The 23,619-nt window shown below is 38.9% G+C and overlaps 1 protein-coding gene across 2 annotated transcripts in view; it reads left to right on the forward strand.

The window, feature by feature from the left end:
- Positions 1 to 23,619, forward strand: part of KLHL1 (kelch like family member 1) — a gene marked incomplete at both ends in the record, with an annotated part of 258,931 nt that overhangs the window by 191,153 nt on the left and 44,159 nt on the right. For both annotated transcript variants that reach the window (XM_082013897.1, XM_082013898.1), the window contains one exon: positions 22,941 to 23,165. In XM_082013897.1, the coding sequence (XP_081870023.1) occupies positions 22,941 to 23,165 (225 nt within the window). The remainder of the gene's footprint in view (positions 1 to 22,940; positions 23,166 to 23,619) is intronic.

Raw genomic sequence — 23,619 nt, forward strand, 5'->3', positions numbered from 1 at the left:
TGGGGGTCCCTTCCAAACTCAATCATTTTGTGATTTCTGTGGTTCCTGGTGGACACCAAGATGAAGAGGAGACAGCATTATGCCCTTGCAACAAAGACAGCAAATGGTATCCTGGGCTGCATTAGACAAAGTATTGCCAGCAGGTCAAGGGATGTGATCCTTCCCCTTTGCTCAGCACTGATGAGGCCAAACCTGGAGTAATGTGTGCAGTTCTGGGCTCACCAGTATAAGAGAGATAGGGAGCTGCTAGAAACTCCAATGGGGCTGCAAATGTGATGAAGGGACTGTAGCAACTCTACTATGAGGAAAGGCTGAGATAGCTGGGACTGTTTGGCCCAGAGAAGAGAAGGCTCAGGGGACATCTCATCAATGTATATAAATACCTAAAAGGAGGGTGCATAGAGAACAGAAACACATTCTTTTTAGTGGTGCTCAGTGACAGGACCAGAGGTAATGGGCACAAATTGAAAGAGAAGGTTTTTCCTCTGAACATCAGGAAACATTTTTTTACTCTGAGGGTGACTGGGCCAGTGACCCTGCACAGACACATTGGAGATATTAAAAAACTCTCTAGACAAGATCCTGGGCAACCGGCTGTAGGTGGCTGTTTGAGCAGGGGGTTGAACCAGGTGACGTTCAGAGGTCCCTTCGAACCTCAACTGTTCTGTGATTCTGTAACATGATAGCATAATTGTAGAATAAAGGTGGAGCTTGGTTAATTATTTCACCAAAGGAATTTGAAATACACTGACTAATGATTAATGAGATAATTAAATGTATAAAACACACTAGAATTCTCTTCTCATCCAGTTCTTATAAGTAATAACTTTATTATTTGCTTCTTTTCACTCCTGTGCATTTCAATACGTTCCAGAACATTCAGCCTCATAGTCCAATTTGCAGTTATAGTACTTTGATTTACCTGTGCATTTCTGAATAGAAAAAAAAATCCAGATTGTAACATCATTTGGCAGCTTTTCAGTACTTATTTTACATCACTTAATATCTGGCATTTTTTCAGTGTAGTTACCTTCTGAAATTGCTGATTCAGATACAGTTTGAAATGAAGAGAAAAACCTCCATGGTTTCAAATATAAGGGAAGAGCCAAAATCATCACAAAGAAGATAAATTTCATCATCCCATAAATACCTCAGCTTCCTAATCTGTTGCCCTGGTATTCACATCTGTTGGTACAATCTATGGGGTCAATAAGACAGCGCAAGAGGCTGCTGCCTTCATGGGAATATTTGAAGGATTATTCTCCCAAGAACACCCCTGTGTCCCTCCTCATTACTTTCCTGCGTCTCACTCTATTTTCTGACATTTCCAGTGCAGATATTTTATCAGTAATTAAAGTACATGGGAAAAAAAGGAAATGTAGTATATGATCTAGAGAAGACATATGCATGACAGCGAGGCAATTTAGAGAATCTTTATACTGTCAGAAAGCTTAGCCTTTTCCATATACTAACCAATTTATGTTCCCTAATCACCCAAGTTCCATTAATGGTTGTAACTACTGGGACTGGCTTTGGAGTAAACCAAATAGCTTCTTTCAGCACAAATCCTGGATGTTGTTCTGGAGACAGTTCACTGCTGGAACCACACTCAATAGTCAGTGTGGATAAGACTTCAAAAATGATGGCATGTCCTGCCCTGTGCAGTCCTCCAGCTCTATCTTGCACCTTCTGCCACCTCATAAATCTCCATGCCAAATTCTAGGAAATGCTCCAAAAGGCTGTAATTTCAGGCATAAAAACATCCAAGTAAACTTCAGTACAGCTCTCACCTTATTTTTAACACTCTGAATGGGAAAACCAAATAAACAAAAACATTGATCTCTTTGGACTACAGAAGGCACCATACAGTGCCCAGTGGATACTGGGGATTAGCTGGCTCCTATCCATGAAAGTCAGGGATAGCACTCTTTACAACAGGTTTACCTTAGAGGGAAGCAATTGCAGCAAAACAGAATCTCCCAGGAACTGGGCCAACAGCTAAGCAGTGTGGGTGAGCATCTGTACAGCTATAATGATAAATAATAAAAGAACATTTGGGGTAATGGGAAATTGGTGCAATTGCAGCACCAAACTTCCCAGTTCACACCGTTTAAACCAAATCATGATCCAAGCAGCTTACTGGTTTACTTATGATACATAATTAACTGGCAATCAGACGAACTATGTGTTTAAGATCAGTATCGGTCATGCCGTAGATAAAATGCAATACTCCATGCTCCACTGAGTGCACACTGCTCCTGCAGGAGGCAGTTGCTCCAGCATTTGCTGCTGTACACACGTAGAACTTTTATTTTTAATGTTAACACCATATTTGCACAATTTTCAGTAGGAACAGAACTTTTAAAGAAGAGGCATGTTTTGTTGGTGAGCAAAGGTAGACTAGCATACTGCATGATATAAATTGTTAATAAAAGGGACTTTTGTAAGTTTTAGACTAGATAAAAACATAAAATTTAAATGTTTTATGTTATAAAACATAACACTACATTATAAAACAAAATACTCAACACTAAAGGATTCACCTAAAATCACTGTCAAAAAGCTGTAATTTCTGATACTCTAAAATATAAACATTAGTGGAAAAAAACTTGTACTAGTTTTAGAGAATGCTGATCATGTTGAATAATCAAATACTCCCAAAGGTTTTCTGATATTTGTTCATGTCATTTTATGTCAAATCCTTATGACATTTTAAATTTTTTTTCACTCAAGAATATAAGAATTATTGTGTACAAGTTGCAGATTTTTTGAATGCTTAAAGGAATTTCTAACAGTGTAACTAAAGAGAAGAGTAGTTAACTGCTACCCTGTTTTCTGTAGAGCTCTTTCTTTAGCAAGAGATTCTCCCTGAAGTATGCGTCAGTAACCTATTTAGGTCACATTCGTTCCACTTAAGTAACCATCTTTTCAGTTCAAAATATAATGTTGCAGATCACTAGATCAAGGTCATCATTTTGCACCTACTCATAGCAGCATCTCTAAATCTTGAACAAAATGGTTACAGTACCCCTCAGCAACAGCTTTATTAATAGTAGAAACAGCAGACAGCCTTACAGGGAAAAAAAAAGTAGAAATTTTGTTACAATAAATGTAAAACTCCTACCCTTTTTCATGGCTTTAAATACTGAATCATCTAGCTATGAGAAAAAAAAAGTACCTTTACAGTGGAAATGCCTACATTGAATAAAAAGGTGGGGTCTGGAGCAAGGGTTAAATTTTTAGGCATTTGTATCTGTTTCTGAAGCAATTTTCACTTTGATTATACCAAAATTCCTGCATTTATACTTAACTGAAATGAATACATTGCTCTCATAGTCTTAGACATTCATCATGAAATTTATCTGATTTCACGTAAGTTGTCCAAAAATACTTAACATCTTTGGAAGACATATTTCTGCATTTGACTTAAAACATTATGTTACAAACAATATTGCAATACATTCATTCTTTTTTATGCAGTGGCTTTGCTATATGATTAGTTTTCAGTCAACTGTGCAAAAAAATATGAGAATGACAATCAGCTTTATGCAAAATTCTTCATTCACAAGTCATTAACAAGGAAATGTAATATGCTTAACTTCAGAAAAAGAGTAAATGTAACAGAAAGATAACTAAAAGATATTTGAAAAGGTTACACCAAAACAATTTTGCAATTTCACAAGCTTACAAATGATAACTAAACCAAAAAGTAGATATTTGTGTTGTGCAGTGATGTACTGGTTTGTAGATGATGGTGAGATTGTGAGAGCTAGTACTTCATTGTTTCATCAGAAACACTGGATGAGAGAATCACATACAACTCTGCTCTGTACACAGAGGAGTTGTGAGCAGCAGTTGGACCTTCATGCAAAACTACCCTTATCACCAACAGTACTTTAATTTCTAAAGTTTTCTTTCACTGTAGACCTCTCATTACTTCATAAACCTTGATTAATTAGGGCTTATAATGCCCATGAAAGTATGCACAATACACAGAGCTCATCTCATCCAATACCCATCTGGATCATAAGTAGAATTTAAGTTAAAAAAAAAAAGCTGAAACAGAACATGAAGAAAAATCCTTTACTTCTTATTGGAAATCATTTGTGTTGTCACAGTCATGGTATAGGTTTTAAATTTACCACACATTGTTGTTTATCATGCAAATAGCTATTAAATGAATTCTGTTTCAGTTCTTTATGTCTTTTTCATACAGTCTGTCTTCAGTACTACTCACTGAAATAACTCAGGCTTTTTTAGAGATCTGTCCATCTGAAAAATAGGGGTTTGTGCATGTGTGTGTTTACAGAGGAATTGCCTGAGTGTGTAGTATGTTTATTATAAGATCCTCAATATTCTATGTATTTGCTTTTCTTTAATCTTTGCAGTTTCATATCCAATATCTTAAAGACAGTCTAATAAGTTGTGTTTTTCCTTTTTACTGTTAGACAACTAAAAAACCACTAGAGTGATACATGAGTGAAATAAACTGTAATAGAATACATTTTTAATGTAATTTCATGTAATTGTTTATATAGGTAGCAGTATTTTGATTTGGGCCTATGTGTATTTTACTTATACTGTGGTATTCCATCTAGTTTGTTTTATAGGAAAATGTATCTGTCTCTGAATAATCAACACATATGTTGCAGCCAAAAATAAATAATTATTTTTGCTTTATTAAGTTTATTCATATCTTCACATTAAACCTGTATCTCCCATTTCTCTAAGAAAATATACTATAGTACCTTCCCAACTGCTTCCTTCCATCCTCCTATTCTTGGGAAATTGGATTTTCTTGTTTTCTGAAACATTTAATCAGAATTACTTTGGTTTGCCCATGGGGCTTAGCTGTCTACAGATTTCTAACATTGGTAAGACCCTGTCACAGGCTGTATAGACTGTGGTAGGCACTATTAACCAACATTACTCATTTCTTTGAGTTTGCACAGTTTGGAAGTTGCTTCAGTTAGGAGTTGGCTTTACTGACTGCCATCTACTAATAATAGCAGAAAGGAGAAGACTTTCTGATCTCAGCTGGCATGTGATGTTATCAACTTTTGCTTGTCACTGGAACCAGCATCTGACTGTGACTGTTCCTCCGTTGTGCCACATCATAGTGGTTTAAATTAAGTTGTTTGACTCTAGATACTGATCTCACCTTAGAAGTGGTGAAGGGGAACAGATGCATATGTCCAGGGAATGGTCCTTAGTCGTTCCAGATCTGGTGGCAAAAAGTGACTCATGGTCCTGCAATGTAATTATTATGTATGCACTTGTTCAGAGTTAATGGAATGTAAGGCCTGTGTCACAAACAGAATGGTGGTTTTATATCAGGGTTTGGATGCTTAAAATTGTGTAGAGGTGCCCTAGTTTAGAAAGCCTGCTAAAATCCTTTTCAAAATTACTGCAGGATGGAAGGAATCAATCATGCTGTGTTCTCAGTATGCCAGTCTCAGTCTGCCAATGAGGAGTGGACCCTGAAGTGAATGCTGCATCTAGGTGTTTCATCCATTTTTGTTTTATTGATCCCAGTAGAACCTAGTAAGGAACAAATATGTATGAAATATAAGCATTCAGGACCAGGGAGTGAGCTGGGGGCCATGCTATTTGGCAGTATAGATACATCCTGTTAATTTGGCTATGCTTAGCTCCTAGTTGAAAACTGACTGGATGGGCAATGCAACAGTCTTACCAGCCCAAAGTCTAGGAATTAAGTAGAGGTCAAGCACACAACTTTAAACAAGTCTTTTATGTTGTAAAACGTTAACAATACATTACCTATCACAATGCTCCCAAGTTTCTCTGTCTTTAACTTCTTATGCTTTTCGATATGAAAATACTGTTATTTCTTTTATTTATAGGGAAACTCAAGCCCAGAGATGAGAAAAAAATCCCCCTATTGGATTTAGATACCAAAATGTTAACTGTGAATATACTCTATCAGTAAGTGGCTACTTCCTAGAATGGATTCCTATGTGAAGTGCCTTGCTTTGTTTTACAGGGCACAGGGAGAGTAAGCTCAGTGAATGGGAACTCTGAACATAAGTGCATGTATCTAGTGCTGTCTAGAGCTAGTCAAAAGGAAAATGCAGAAGTCAGAGGTGTCTTAAGTCAAATGCATTCTGTAACTTTTGGACTTTGCTTGTGTTTCCTATCCCTCACCTTCTCCTCTTCATTCTGCTAAAACTGAAAATAAAACACACAGCTGTTCTGCAGAAAAGATTGATTGTAAAAAGCATTCATATGGGAACCATAGGATGAACATTCTCCTCAAACAGATGATGTTTCTGCCTGCTCCAAAACATGTCAAATTCCTTTGTGAAATATATAAAGAAATTAAATATATAAAAGTGTCATTTCTAGAATATGTCCTGTTAAGGTCATCTCTTCATAGACATGGTGGGATTCAAACCTTTCCAGCTCAGGAATAGACAAGAGAAAAATGTGTTAGGATAAGGCTAAGAACACTGCTATTTGTGTCTTATTCTATTCCCTGCAACGCTCTGTCTTTATGCCAGTGTAAAATTCCTTATTGCCTCTTTAAATGATGTCAGTCTTAGACTTTAACACATTAAAATGTGTTTTCTTCATAGACTACCTACAGTCTTTCCTCTCAGACTTGTGTCTTTTAATCTCATATGAATTATCTCACATCTTTTGTCCCTCAGTTACATCCTTGGCTCCATTTATTTACATGTTTCTCTCCTCTGACTTCTATTTCGCCCTCCAAACTGTTCTAAAAAATTACAGGTAATGTATGAGTAGTGTGAGGTGGTGCTGTTATTTTAGAGAGTGTAGGCAGAGAACTTCAGAAGAGAAATAATTGTCTGCAAAGTTCTTTTTTTTCCCCTTCTTTTCCCAAGACTCTTGGGCAATTGCAAAGGCTGCTGTAAAAGGGAAAATATGTAGAGCAGAGCATGTAAAGAAACAGATGGGAAAAGAGGTGACATAGCCATGTACAGCATATGGCTATATAGTTTTGTGGCCAATAATTATTCATACCACAGGGATCTGCATAATTTAAAAATTACCATACAGCTGTGGGTCAGTAACTTATGAAAAATCCCTATGTACAGTCTGTGATAATTTTACGGGGGGATAATTTTAGGTGGTGTTTAAACCAATGCTAAATTCAAGGCCATATTTACTTTATAGCAGGAGTAGAACCATCAATAAGCTGAAAGTAAAAGCATTGTGAAATATTAGCAAATATATTATTTTAAAATATATTATGTCATACTTTGCTAATTGTATATTAGTTTTACAATTTAGGAGTTATTTTAACCACCAACCAGAGGATAGGGTTACTCTTTCAAGAATAACAGTTTTTCAGGAAAGAAAGTCTATCTTCAAGTTCTTTGTAAAGCACCTTCCAAATGTTCTGTGAGTTATTGGGAATGAACAGTACCTTGGCCCCTGGATACCTTGGTGAATGAATCTGGAGAGGATACTATGATCCCTATATATAAAACATAGTCTAGAACATTTCAGTTCTTTAAAATGAATAAGTATTCCTACTTAAAAATTGCATATTTTGAAGATACATCTTTATAGCTTCTTAATTTTTCAAGGGAAGTGCTCAACTATAGTAGCACAGGAAGAGGGAACAGGACACAATAGCATGCAGTTAAGAAGTTGAAAAAGAAACATTTTATTGTCACTGTATCTGTTTCAAACAAGAAAATGAAAATCTGCAAGAAATGTTAATAATAAAATTATAATGAGTTATGAATATTGAAAAAATGTTAAGGTAGTTACATTAGGGAACATACAGCAGTGGTACTGCATAAAAATGTTATCTAATAATTTGCACTATGTGGACATTTAATCTGATTCTTCACATTAACTAAAATGAATCAGAATTGTAGAAAAACAAGCATTTGGACTACTTACTGAAATATGTTATGTATGTGAGCCAGGTTATGTCTGAAAGACGAAGACTGAAAATAGTTCTTGCCTCCTAAAACATTTATTTTCAAAGTACCTATTATTTAAAGTTATTTTTAAATGTCACTGTTCTTTAATCTAAATGCTCATAGAAAACAAAAGCAACAGAAAAATTGCCTGGGGTCCATTCCCCTGTCTTGAACTGCCATAGCCTACATTACCAAAACCTGTCTGGTCTTTCCCCTTTCACTCTAATATAGGACAGTAAGGAAGGTACTAACAACTGACACTAGAACTAGAACATGGTTCACCTAAATTTTAGTGTTTACACTATACATGTCTACACCTAAACTATACACTTAGTGCCCCATGTATTCAATACAGATGGAGATAGTACAGCTGGTCTAGTCAAGACCGACATTTGCTAGACCGGGTAACTGTACAGAATCCATTGGCAGCACTGACCAGGATTACTCTGGGAGCTTAAACAAATACCTCAAATTGCAGATAACTACATTTTCATGTTTGAAGCTGTATCCCTAGCCACTACTGGTAGGCTAAAATGAATCCATCCTAGTTATCAAAACCAGCCAGGAAATTGAACAAAGGAAGAAACTGTGTCTGTTCAGAGAATATTATAGCACTGTGGCTGTATTCTTATTGTTTAAATTACTCTTCTGTCTATCTCTGTGTGTCTTCATACCTGCTCTGCAAAAATATTTGTCTGTTTCTACCATCATCTTCTTCCTACCATCTCACCTTCATCTTCCTATCTGCTCTTATCCTTTTCCTTCGATTTTTTTCCCAATTAATTTACCTCTACCTAATTAAATCTGCCAAATAAACATATGGCCATAGAATGAACCAATATTTGCTGCTGTCACATTATGTATTTTTGTATGCCTTACTTCTTCTGCTTATGTCTAGTTTTCAGTCTGTAATACATATAGTTGATTTTTTTACATTGATTTTTGCAGTGCCAAGCACAATGGGACGTATTTGTGAATAGTTCTTTACATACTACTACAGTAAACATGATTAATAATGTAGATTTTTCCGGCCCTAAAATCTACAGGCTGTTTAAAACCTGCATTTATTTGTTTTTATTTACTTAAATCAAAAGCAAAGATTTACAACTATTCACAGCTCTAAGTGCACCACCACATGGTTATTAACACAATAAAATCACATCAATATTACAGTAAATTCAACAATAAGCTCTTCATTTATTATTTTGGTTTCCTGCAGCTGCAACACAGTTTAGGATCCCTCTTTTCTCTTACATGTAGTGTTGACTTTATTTATTTCTCTTTCTTCTCCTTTCTGCTCATTTTTTTTCTATACTTCTGATGGCTTTCTGTGGCATGTGAGAAAATCATAACTTCCTGAACTCGTGGAGCAGAGGTTTAATCTAACAACATGGGACCTCCAACAGGGCTATCACTAATATGCGTGCCTAAGTTATTTAACTGTACCATGAAAAGACTACTATGAGATCATATATACATACATGTATATACGTTACTGTGAAAAGCCTCAGGGGAAAAAGATTATAAAATTGGTTAGACAATTATAGACCCTTTGCGACCTGTAGACAAGTTAAACAATTTATGGTCTCTCTGTTTCAGTAATGTTTCCAGTTTCCTGCTTTGTTTCTGATATTACACTAGTTTAATAAGGGACATGTTTATTTCTTCTTTTTCCAGTCACGTAAGTATTTTATCAGTTTGTAGAGAACAAGTATGGTAGTTGATATGACAACCGAGAAAAGGACATGATTTCTGCTAAAAACAAAAAAAGAAAGCAACATATTTAAAGTTGAACTAGCAACTAAACTTACATCAACTTCCTACTGACAAGTAGAGAGATGGAACATCAATAAAAAAATGAAGTACATACAAAGGTTAAGTTTAATGTGACTCATAATTTACTCTTAATTACTTACTGATTACTTTCTGTAAAGATAGACATCCGTCGTAATCACTTTGACCTGCATAACCCTCTAATACTTATAACACCACTGACTGCCTCAAGTCAGTGGGTGTCCCTTATTGAGAAAAATGTCCCTCACAGTAAAATGATGCAATACCTGCCATATTTCATATTTGTATAAAGTTTTTACATTGTTTTTACTCATATAAGTATGCTTGCAATCTGTAGTTATTGCCCTACTACTTATTCAGGTGAAAAACTAGTCTTTTATAATCATCCATTAGTTCATTATTATCTGAAGTCTTTTTGGAAAACAAGTTACACTTTTATCCATAATGGCAAAGACTATGACTTGGTATTTTGTCATATGTTTAAGGATGTATTTATGACTCATATACTCTCCTAGAGCTTTGTGCAGTGAACTTTTGTTGCATTTTCCTGCTGCATTTGGACAGTCAGTTGAAGTGGTATGTTACTACATTTCTGTCTATTCATCTTGTTTCAATAGCTCTAGTCACTCCAGTATCTCAGGAACTAGGCACCAACACCCACTATCAATTCTGGAATTAAAAAATTGCAATCAGGAATTTCTCTTATGACATTCTCTTTTAGGAACTCTTATACTCCCTATTATTATATTATCTAATATATATATATCTAAAATAGAGACTTAAAGATAGACTAACACTCTGTTCTACTTTCCCTAGCTTATTTACAGTTGAAAAATTGATATGTATGCTTAAAAATATATGCATGTGTCTCTATACAGGATGTATGCATCATATATAAACATATATATTTGTAATACTAACTTGAACTCATGTTCATATTCAAGTTCAAGTTCTCATCTGCCTGCATGTCTACACCTGATAAGAAAATGCAGTGATGCTAACTGATGGATTGAAAAGGTATAACTTTATTTTCATCTTGCATTTCACCTCACCATCACTTTCATACTCTCAGACTCTGCCCTGACAAATGCCTCGTGACCTACTATAGTGGAGTGCATGCTGCAACTCACAAAGCAGCTCTCATTTCTTTGAAATCTTTTCCTGAATATGACAAGACTACTGCAGGGGCTTGCTGGGCACAAGAGGGATGTCTTTACAGCAGCTGGTGGATCCTGTGCCCACAGTCCAATGAAGCTGGTATTAGAGGCTTAGCTGGGACAATCTCAGGGCTTTATTCCAGTTTGTAACCCAGATTTATTTCCTTTTAGAAAGAAAGGTTTGTGGAAAAAGTTGCAGATAAGGAAGAATCCTGGTGCTTATCCAATTCTTCTCCAAGTAGGGGACTGGGCTACAAAGAGAGGTGAGAGATATATCAGTACGGATATGACCAAAGAAACAGTAGGTAATCAGCATCAGGAAGAAGATTTGCAGGACAGAGTTCAGGCTTATGCAGAAAATGAATGCTGATGTCTGGCAGTTGCCCAAAGTCAATGTTAACAAAGAGGCCAACTAGTATGAGAACAAGATGAAGATGAGAACCTATTTTAAGCCAAATGTGGCCTTCTGCAGCAATGAGGCAAAAACCTCTGTAACAGGATTTTTAAGAGGTCGTTGAAGTACAAACCTCTGGAAAAGCTCTGATTGTCACAGTGCAGTACAGCAAACCCCACAGCTTTTCTCGACCAAGAAACCTAATATGTACTCTGCTTAGCATGTGAATCTGGCAGTGAGGTCCTGGAGCCTTTTTGCATCTTAAGGTATCCTCTGAAGTCAAACATGCCTGTGTCAGGAATCAAAATGTGGTGAATATGTGTCTATCTATACTTTGAAAAGAGGACAATTATCTCTGCATAAATCTCCAACCATCTCTCCAGAAAACATGCCCCTTATTTCTCACTCTCCAGGGGACCATGTGGTGTCAGGTCCAAACTGCTGAGACTGATATGCAGAAGATGATATAAAATGGAGTTCAAGATCAAAAAGACTGCAAGAGTGCTGTGTATTGTGAAGTCAAAAAATGCTTGCTGACATACCCTTTCACTCCCACTACAGTTCTTCTGGGTTTTTGCTAGTCAAGCACCACTTACTTGTCAAATTCCAAGTCCCTGTAATTTTTGACACCTCATCAGCCTCATCCTCTTCTACAAGCTTTGTTTCCAAAAGATAACCACGCTTCCCAAAGTAAAATAAATTTCTGAGAGGTTTCTTCATTATAGGGAGCTTAGTCTTCCATATTCTAAAGTCAAATAACAGACAACCACAAGAGAAAATATGGAATGAATAGAGTTTTGAAGAAATTTTGGCTATTATTTATCCTTGATCTGGAGGCAAGGTATCATCAATTGGTAGTTATGTCATGTAGGACAGGTACTAGACAGGAACTAAAAAATAGCAGCAAATGGAGACTTTGTTTCACAAAAATTTCTCACAAATCTGCAAATTTCTTAGTCCTGCTAAAACAGTCTTTTCATTACCCTTCAATCATAACGATACTTGGAGTGCAAATATTGGCAAATTTCTTATACATTAAGTACTCAGAATAATCTAGACCCATTTGAATCACCTGTAATGATGGAAACACTCCTATCAGTACACTAACCTAGTCAACTCCGATATATATATAGCCCAGTCTATTTTTAGGTATGTAGGGAGCATTATTGTGTGAGATAATTTTTATTCAAACTCGCCCTCTTTTATCAAATGCCTGTTCCATTTCTCAGTAGGCTACTCAAAGTAACAAGCTGGCTCACTCCATTCCCCATTTGTGTCACAATAGAAACAGACACTGATGAGATATTGACAGGTTGTCTTTCATACAGCAAAGGCCATGTAGCTCCTCCCCTTCCTTCTCCTATTGCTCTTCTATTACTACTTGATTACTGGGCATGTAATATTCAGGTTTAAAAAGAGCAGAGTCACAACTCCTTACTCCCCAAAGCACATGAGGATCTTCAGGGCCCAGAGGACCAGAAAAGGGATTTGAGGTTTAAATGTGGTATAACTGAAATTAGCACTCTGTTGCTGAATCAAGCAGCTGTGTTGCTGGCACGATCTGCAGCAGAGCACTCCAGTGCTATGCACCGGGGGGTTTCCTGAACCAGGGGAACCTCAGGGGGAGCCCAGAGTGCCTCCAGAAGCTCCCAACTTGTGCAACAGCGGCTGATGAGACATGCGCAGGCTGAGGAGCAACAGTGGCCAAGCCCCTCGCCGCCCTGTGCAAAAGAAGCCCTTTAGGGAGCACTAGGGACTAGGAGCACTGCAAACAGGGCCGGCAAACAGGGTGTGCTGTGTCAGCAAGGGCGTGATGTAGCAGTTTGCGCAGAAGGGTGCACAGGAAGGGTGCTGTACCTCTGCTGGCTGGACCAAGGAGCAATGGCATCCACCTGGCAGAAGGTAGTGACATATCCATGGCCTTTCTAAGCTCTGCAGCCACCACGACCGACACAGCTTCCCGGACAGAGTTCCAGTGGGAACATGCTGCCATCAGGTGTCAGGCTGCAGTGTGTGCCCTACTCTTATGCCAGTATCAGATGGCAGTAGTGAGCACACCTGTCTCAAAGGGGGAAAGGATCTTTGCACGGGAGTTAACAGGACTCAATGAAAGAGCTTTAAACTAGATTTGAAGGGAGAAAGGGATAAAACCAGGCTCGTTAGAGATAAGTGTGGGGGTGGCATGCCAATGTTTGAGGGACAGTGTGCTAGCGAGGTCTGCTAGCCATCTCAATGGAGGTAGGGGATGGAGATCAACGTGGCAGCAAAGACACAAGGGTTATTGATGTGTTAGAAACCATGGAAGTGCCTGAGAATGGTCATGTAGGAATCAGGGCTTCTCCCCCCCAAAAAGTGCTGCGATCAATAGCCCAACTGAAGTGCATCTAGACTAATGCATGCAGCATGGGCAACAAACAGAAGTTGGAAGCCATTGTGCAGTGGGACAGCTATGACTTAGTCGCCATCACAGAAACATGGTGGGATGACTTGCACAACTGGAGTGCTGCAATGGATGGCTATAAACTCTTCAGAAGGGGTAAGCAAAGAAGGAGAGGCAGTGGGGTAGCCCTGTATGTTAGGGAGTGTTTTGACTGTCTAGAGCTTGATAATGGTGATGGTAGGGTAGAGTGTTTATAGGTCAGAATCAGGGGGAAGGCCAACAGGGCAGATATCCTGCTGGGAGTCTGTTATAGACCATCCAACCGGGTTGAAGAAGCAGATAAAGAGATCCTTTCCCCCTTTGAGCCAGGTGTACCCCATCTGTCACCAGCAGTCCTGGTGTCAGGTAGAACAACCCATGATCAAAATACCCCAAATTCTATAAGCAGCTGGGAGAAGTCTCACAATCACTAGTCCTTGTTCTCATGGGGGACTTCAACTTACCAGATGTCTGCTGGAAATACAATACAGAGGAGAGGAAACAGTCTAGGAGGTTCCTGGAGTGTCTGGAAGACAACTTCCTTACACAGTTGGTGAGTGAAGTCAGCTATGGAAGGCACCCCACTGGACCTGTTCTTTGCAAACAGAGAAGGACTTGTGAGTGATGTGGAGGTTGGAGGCCATCTTGGGAACAGCAATGATGAAATGATAAGAGTTTTCAATTTTTGGAGAATTAAGGAGGGGGGTCAGCAGAACTGCTACCTTGGACTTCTGGAGGGCAGACTTTGGCCTGTCCAAGACACTGGTTGAGAGAGTCCTTTGGGAGACAGTCCTGAAAGGCAAAGGAATCCAGGAAAGCTGGACATTCTTCAAGAAGGAAATCTTAAAGGTACAGGCCATCCCCATGTGCTGAAAGATGAGCTGGCAGGAAAGAAGACAGGCCTAGCTGAACAGAGAGCTATGTCTGGGACTCAGGGAAAAAAGGATAGTTTATGACCTTTGAAAGAAGGGGCAGGCAACTCAGGAGGACTACAAGGATGTCATGAGGTTATTCTGTGAGAAAATTAGAAGGGTCAAAGCCCAAATAGATGTTAATCTGGCTACTGCTGTAACAGACAATAAAAAATGTTTCTGTAAGTACATTAACAACAAAAGGAGGGCTAAGGAGAATCTCCATCCTTTATTGGATGTGGGGGGAAACACAGTGACAAAGGATAAGGAAAAGGCTAAGGTACTTAATTCATCTTCTTTGTCTCAAACCTTAATGGTAAAATTAATTGTTCCCAGGGTACCCAGACCCATGAGCTTGAAGACAGGGACAGGAAGCAAAATGAAGCCCCCATAGAATCACAGAACAGTTTGGGTTGGAAGAGATCTTTAAAGGTCATCTAGTCTAATCCTCCTGCAATAAGCAGGGACATCGTCAACTAGATCAGGTTGCTCAGAGCCCTGTCTAACCTGACCGTGAAAGTTTCCAGGGATGGGGCATCTACCACCTCTTTGGGAAACCTGTGCCAGTGTTTCACCACCCTCATTGTGAAAAATTTCTTCCTTAGATCTAGTTGAAATCTACCCTCTTTTACTTTAAAACCATTACCCCTTGTCCTATTGGAATAGGCCCTGCTAATAAGTCTGTCCCCATCTTCCTTATAAAGCCCCTTTAAGTACTATAAGGGCGCAATAAGGTCTCCTCGGAGCTTTCTCTTCTCCAGGCTGAACAACCCCAATTCTCTCAGCAGGGCTTCATAGGAGGTGTGTTCCAGCCTATGGAACATTTTTGTTGCTCATTTTTGTGGCCCTCCTCCTTTGGGCCCGCTCCAACAGCTCCATGTCTTTCCTGTGCTAAGGGACGCAGGACTCCAGGTGGGGTCTCACCACAGCAGAGTAAGGGGCAAAAGCACCTCCCTTAACCTGCTGTCCACACTGCTTTGGATGCAGCCCATGATACAGTTGGCCTTCTGGGCTGCGAGTGCACATTGCCGGCTCATGTCCAGCTTTTCACCCACCAGTACCCACTAGTCCTTGTTGGCAGGGCTGCTCTCCGTCCGTTCATTCCCCAGCCTGTATTGATACTGGGGGTTGCCTCAACCCAGGTGCAGGACCCTGGTCTTGTCCTTGTTAAACTTCATGAGGTACACATGGGCCCATTCCTCAAGATTGCCCAGGTCCCTCTGTAATCCAAGGGGAAAGGTTTAGTGACCTGCTACACTACTTAGACACACACAAGTCTATGAGGCCGGATAGGATCCACCCAAGGGTACTGAGGGAGCTGTCGGAAGTGCTCAACAAGCCACTTTCAGTCATTTATCAGCAGTCCTGGCTAACTGGGGAGATCCCAGCTGACAGGAATTTTGCACATGTGATGCCCATCTACAAGAAGGACTGGAAGGAGGATCTGGGGAACTCCAGGTTGGTCAGTCTGACCTCGGTACTGGGGAAGGTTATGGTGCAGATCATCTTGAGTGCCATCATGCATCATGTACAGGGCAACAAGGTGATCAGGCCCAGTTAGCATGGGTTTATGAAAGGCAGGTCCTGCTTGACTAACCTGATCTCCTTCTATGACAAGGTGACTGTGATGGTGAGAAACTTCACCGTGAGGTTCAAATTAGATTTCACTGTATGGTTCAAATTAACAATTTATTTGAACTTCACTTACAGGTCTAATAACAATATATTTGAACTTCACTCACAGGTCCAAAATGCCACTGTTGCAGGTTTCTATGAATACAACGGAGGAATGCACTATTGCAATTCTAAATCATAGGAGCGCTAGATTTTAATACCTTAAAAAGAGTGCACTAATCAAAATCTTAAAGCATGCCAAATATCATACCTATGTTTCTTAATCACTTACTCTCTCTCCGGTAAGGCCTCTTAATTCCTGGGAAGTTACCTTGTACAGCGTCCTGCACAAGGGGGAAGAGAATCTCCTACAGGCCAGCTGTATCATTGGAAAGACTGCCCCATTTCTGCCCAAACCTTACGGATTTTTATCTCCTGATTTGATGGATGGGGGCAGGACTCGTCTGAGTGGATAATTTTGTTTAGTCTGATGGTGTGATGGCCCATTAGTCTACATTGACACAAAGTTACTGAATAGTGGTGGAATGGTGCTCAGGGCATTTGTTAAGGGATTATTGAAGGCACCATTCAGGTTTCGGTTCTTAGCATGATTCAGTGTTCAGGCAACCCCGGGCTGAGCTATTTTTGCAGCTCCCCCCAAGTCATCTTCTGCATAGATAAGGATCTGTTAAGGTGATATGAAGCTGAGTTGATTCACAACTCCATGCATCTTGCCTTTGTGCTCCGAAATCAGTCTAACCAGGTGATCCCTTACAGTTGGACATCCCTTACAATGACCTGCCTAGCGGATGAGCGAAAGGCTATGGATGTTGTCTGCCTAGACTTTAGTAAAGCTTTTGACAGTTTCCAACAGGATACTCCTGGAGAAACTATCTGCTTATTGCTTGGATGTGTGTACTCTTTGCTGGGTGAAAAACTGGCTGGATGGCCAAACCCAGAGAGATGTGGTGAATGGAGTTAAATCCATTTGGTCACAAGTGCTCCAGTTGGTGCACCAGGGCTCAGTGATATCTGATATCAACTAATATCAATGATCTGGATGAGGGGAGAAAATACACCCTCAGTATGTTTGCTGATGACACCAAGTTGGGCAGGAATGTTGATCTGCTCAAGGGTAGGAACGCTCTGCAGAGGGCTTTGGACAGACTGGATCGATGGGCTGAAGTCAATTGTATGAGATTAAACAAGGACCAGTGGCGAGTCCTGCACTTATCACAACACCATGCAATGCTACATACTTGGGGAAGAGTGGCTGGAAAGCTGGCTGACAGAAAAGGACATGGGCGTGCTGGTTGCCAGCCAGCTGAACATGATCCAGCAATGTGCCCAGGTGGCCAAGAAGGCCAACAGCATCCTGGCCTGTATCAGAAATAATGTGGCCAGCAGGAGTAGGGAGGTGATTGTGCCACTGTACTCAGCACCGGTGAGGCCGCGCCTTGATTACTGTGCTCAGTTTTTGGGCCCTCACTACAAGAAGGACATTGAGGTGCTGCAGTGTGTCCAAAGAAGGGCAACGAAGCTGGTGAAGAGTGTAGAGAACAACTCCTGTAAGGAGCAGCTGAGGGAACTGGGGTTGTTTAGCCTGGAGAAAAGGAGACTGAGGGGAGACCTTATTACTCTCTACAACCACCTGAAAGGAGGTTGTAATGAGGTGTGTGTTGGTCTCTTTCCCCAAGTAACAAGTGATAGGAGAGGAAATGGCCTCAAGTTGCACCAGGGGAGGTTTAGATTGGATCCTGGGAAAAAATCCTTCACTGAAAGGGTTATCAAACACTGGAACAGCGTGCCTAGGGAAGTGGTTGAGTAACTATCCCTGGAGGTATTTAATAGACATGTAGATGTGGTGCTTAGCGTCAAGATTTAGTGATGGACTTGGCACTATTAGGTTAATGGTTTGACTTGATTATCTTAAAGGTCTTTTCCAACCTAAATGATTCAATGATTCTAAGATTCTATGATGCACTTCTTATGTCATAAAATATAATTAGTTACTTAAATATCTGTTAAAACAGAATTGCAAAACATTTACCAAAATACTTCATGTCTATGAATTATTTAGCTCCAGTAGTCTTACAATAAGACAAGTATTTAAGGTCATTACAGAATCAGCAGAAGAGGCTGTGAGAGAAAGTGACAATGACATTGCTCCCCACCTGAATTAAGATGCTTTATAATCTGGAAAACAGACATATTTTCAAAACACTCAGTGACAGCAAAACTAGCTCAAAGCTGTTGTCATCAAAATGAAACAATGCCCTTGTTGGTAAAGACATTAATGACATTCCTGTCAAAAATGATCCAGAAGAGGATACAATCAATAGGTTTTGGAAAATCAGCAATAAAGTAGAGAATATGCCTAAATAAAGAGCTAGAAGAGATGATTTAAGCATTGTGTTGGATCTGTGCATTTTTTTTAAAGAGGTTATGCATTACTTATTTCTCTGTATTAACATCTTTAAATATTTAATACTAATAAAATCAATAAGGTCACCAATCTTTAAAAGAAAGTCTTTAAAATTCAAACAAATTTATGACATATATAGACAAGATAAAGAAGATTGCAATGGTCCTTTATTCACACTATTGAATTTCATAGTCTTAAATAAAACTGTATCATATATAAGTTTTTCTCTTATTGAAAGTTAATCATGCCTAGGAAAAGAAACTGCTGGCCACAGTCTCCATCCCAGATCATCAGAGTCACAGGATAATTCAGGTTGGAAGGGACCTCAGGAGGTCTCTCGCCCAACCTTCTTCTCAAAGCAGGATCAGCTATGAGGTCAGACCATGTCCATTTGGGTACTGAAAACCTTCAAGGATGAAGACTGCAGAATGTCTCTGTGCCTGGGAAGATCATGGAACAGATCCTCCTAGAAGCTATGCTAAGGCAGATGGAGGGCAGAGAGGTGATTTGAGACAGCCAGCACGGCTTCACCAAGGGCAAGTCCTGCCTGACCAACCTAGTGGCCTTCTAGGATGGAGTGACTACATCAGTGTAGAAGGGAAGAGCTACCAATGTCGTCTATCTGGACTTCTATAAGGCCTTTTACATGGTTCCCCACAACATCCTTTTCTCTAAATTGGAGAGGGATGGAATTGATGGGTGGACTGTTGAGTGGGTGAGGAATTGTTTGGATGGTCTCACCCAAAGGGTAGTGGTCAATGGCTCAATGTCCAGATGGAGATCGGTGACGAGTCGTGTCCCACAGAGGGCTATGTTGGGACCAGTACTGTTTTATATCTTCATCAGTGACATAGACAGTGGGATCAAGTGCACCCTCAGCAAGCCTGCAGATTACATCAAGCTGAGTGGTGTGGCTGATGTGCCTGAGGGACGAGATGCCATCCAGAGGGATATGGACAAGCTTGAGGAATGGGCCCATGTGAACCTCCTGAAGTTCAACAGGGCCAAGTGCAGGGTCCTGCACCTGGGTCAGAGCAAATCCCAGTATCAGTACAGGCTGGGGGAATGAAGGGATTGAGAGCAGCCCTGCCGAGAAGGATGTGGGGATACTGGTGGATTAAAAGCTGGAAACGAGCTGGCAACGTCCACTCATAGCCCAGAAGGCCAACTGTACCCTGGGCTGCATCCAAAGCAGCGCGGCCAGCAGGTTAAGGGAGGTGATTCTGCCCCTTTACTCTGCTGTGGTGAGGCCCCACCTGGAGTCTTCTGTCCACCTCTGGAGCCCTGAGCACAAGAAAGACATAGAGCTGTTGGAACAGGTCCAGAGGAGAACCACACAAATGCCCCATCCCTGGAAACTTTCACGGTCAGGTTAGACAGGGCTCTGAGCAACCTGATCTAGGTGAAGATGTCCCTGCTACTTGCAGGGGGGTTGAACTAGATGACTTTTAAAGGTCCCTTCCAACCCAACAATTGTATAATTCTATGATTCTATGTCTATGGAGGAACTCTTCAATTTGCTTGACTCTCTTCATGGTGAGGAAACGGCATGGTTTTAAAAAAAATATTTATTTGTTTGTTTATTAGTTTGTTTTAGACAAGCCCATATCCAGCTGTATATTAAGACTGTTCCATGACAGGACTGATGTGTTAATAGAATAGGAGATGTTACTTCGTTTTGTGGTTGGAGGTAGAAACAGGTATCACAGCTGTTTCGCTATTTAGTGCAGGAACAAGTGAAACACTGTAGATGTTTTCGGCACAGCTATTTTCTGTTTAGGCTTTGTGGTGTACAGCTGTAGCTGGTGGATTTTTTGAGACGTTCTGGTAAGTTTTACTCACTTTAGAAGTACCAGACTGATTGTCCATGCTGAGAGTCCCTACAGTCAAGGAATGAGATATTTAATTTGGCTCAGTGTTTTCTGAAAAGAGTCTAGAGAATGAAAGACTGGTATGAAATGATACAGCTGGCCTGAATGCAGTGATGACATGTACTAAAAACATGCAACACGCTGCCCAGGGAGGTGGTGGAGTCATCACTGGAAATATTCAAAAAATGTGTAGCTATGGCACTTCAGGACATAGTTTAGTGGGCATGGTGGTGTTGGGTTGGCAGTTAGACTTGATGATCTTGAAGGTCTTTTCCAACCTTAATGGTTCTGTGATTCTGTAAAAAAAACTGTAGTGATTAATGATTTCTAATAAGAAATTCTAGGCCTAGAGCTCTTCCTGTAGGAAGATTGTCATCAAATATAGTTAAAAAGGTGTCACTTCCACATTCTTCTTGTGATCTTAGCATCCATGGAGAGTCTATGGTTATTCCAGTGCTGGGAACTGAACTGACTGGGGTGCATGAAATTAAATTCATCCAAAAAAATGAAAAGTATGCTTTTCTGCCTATTGACAAGACATCTATAGTATTTTAGCTGATTCTGTCATCTCTTCTTCATCCATGAGCTGATTTCATCCAAGGACTAAAAGGTCTTCTGTTCTTGTTGGCATTGCAGTCTGGAACGTATTATATTCATGTTCCTGATATTAAAGACCATTTTATAGGATCGGTACCTATTATTATTATTGTTGTTGTTGTTGTTATACATTAGCAAGTCACTCCAGGAACTCCTAGATCAGATGCTCAATATGTAATTTAATAAAATATTGTGGCAAACTGACAATTAACAAATATTAGAAAATATATAGCTAAGCGTAATTCAAAAGCTGTATTTTTTACATTTAGTAAGGTTTTCTGAAATCAGAATGACAATATTGTACTCTTTACCACTGAAGTGGACTACATTATGGAACTCATATATTACTGTTCTAGGTTTTAACATGAATAGATTCCGCATATGAAAATTTCAAGCGTTATAACAAAATGCTTTTTAATATGCATCATTATAATATGCTTTGCAGCACCACCAAACAACTGTATCAAATAATCAATATTTTTTGTTCTTTTGAACCTAAAGATTAATGCATTTACACAGTTCTCAGTTTTATATTCGGGGCAAAAAGATAAATAAATATGTCTCTTAATTGAATGCAAAAATTGCTTCATATATCTTATGGCTTCATAAAACTATCAGGAGATTTAATACATCCAGTTGAATTGTACATTACTGCTGCTCTGCTACACTTAGATAAAAATTGAATTTAAATTATATCTTTTTTAGTTCAACTAACAAACATATTTCTTTCATGATGTTTGTTTCCACTTGGTTCATTGCTCTTCTGTTCCAAAGAATGAATGCTAAATGTATTATTGCCCATGGAATTCTAACCTTTTATTATAATCCATACTGTTAGTTGGGAAAGCCTAAAAATTTTGCTGAATCTTTCTGTAGGGATATCTAAACTTTGGAAATGAAGAACTGTTATGTGTATGTAAAAATAAAATGTTGGCTACATTTCAGATGAATTATCAAATCTCTTTTACAGATTAATTTAAACTCTTTCATTTAAATATTTGTGCTTTTGCTTCAAATTAACTTTTCCTTCACTCATAATACAGTTAATGGAATGCATTACTCTTTCACTTCCTGGAATCTAGTTAAGTTAATTTTGTATCTCATCTTTATATATTACGTACAAGTTACTTTTAATAGCAGAGGCTTCTTAATGACTGTTTCATGAGTAACTGGTAAGTTGTTTTATACATAATGCTCTTTATAACTTTGGAGTTCATCTGTGAAAGTAATTCAAATTATTAAGTTCAGAAGGAAATGGCTTTGACTATATGGAAACATTCTTTAAATATTTCTCTTGAGATTGTAAGTACAGCATTCTGTACTTCCAGCAGAAACATGTCTGAAAAAAAAATACATAAGCATCTTAAAATAAGAAAGAAAATATGAATCTAAATTGAAATACAACTTCTAATCTTTGATGAAAATACCATGTAATTTCACAGGCTTCTTTAACACCATATGGAAGATTGGAATCAAATGTAACAAGATTAGTTATCTTAGATAGTTATGCCACTGAACTGTAAAAAAAGATTGTAAAGTTAAAGCATACTGTTATTCAGACTTGTAATACTTTGATTCTATATGGGCCATTTAGTTTTTTTTTTTCACTTGGGGAGGGAAAAAATGTTTTTTTATAAACATATATATACATATATATATCTATATATTTATACAGATAGATATTCCAGGGACTACTTTATCTAAAGAAACAAAAAATATTTGTCAAGATGTTAGATTTAATCAGAAAATAGTATTAAGCTTTTGACACTTTTAGGAAAAAAAGAAGAGCTAATTTTGTATGCATTTTGTATACATTATCCTGTTATTATGTCTCATCAGGTGCTACAACTATTGAAAAGTATGATCTCAGAACAAATATATGGATTCAGGCTGGAGTGATGAATGGAAGGAGGCTGCAGTTTGGTGTTGCTGTCATCGATGACAAACTATTTGTCATTGGAGGCCGGGATGGTTTAAAGACATTAAACACTGTTGAATGTTACAATCCAAAGACCAAAGCTTGGACTGTGTTACCACCAATGTCAACACATAGGCATGGCTTAGGTAAGGAAAAAAAAATGTTTTAAAAAGACACCACATTTTTCAGATATTCAGTTGGTAATGGAAAACTCAGTACTTTTAAGCTATTGCAGCACTCTGAACAGTAGCGATAACTGATTGTTAGATCGCTAAGAATGTATAGAAGGTTTAAGTACATTTGTAATATTTACCAAAAGAACAGTGGGAAAAAGAAAAAAGCAACAACAAATAAAAGACAGAGGAGCAGGGAAAGAATTATTGAACTTACACCAGTTAGCGAGAAAATTCAAGCTTGTATGCACTGATTTTAAAAAAGAACATCTTTATTTATCAAATGATCAAGGTATTATTTATTTTTAATCAAAGCATTATGTTTTCATTTATGTAGTATGATAGGAAATAAATGCTGTAAACACTGTGGCAGTGATGGAATGATGTACTTTACAAAGTATTTTTAGCAAGAGTTTCATGACTGAGA

Source organism: Phaethon aethereus (assembly GCF_964289735.1).
Source record: "Phaethon aethereus genome assembly, chromosome: 1".
NCBI lineage: Eukaryota > Metazoa > Chordata > Aves > Phaethontiformes > Phaethontidae > Phaethon > Phaethon aethereus.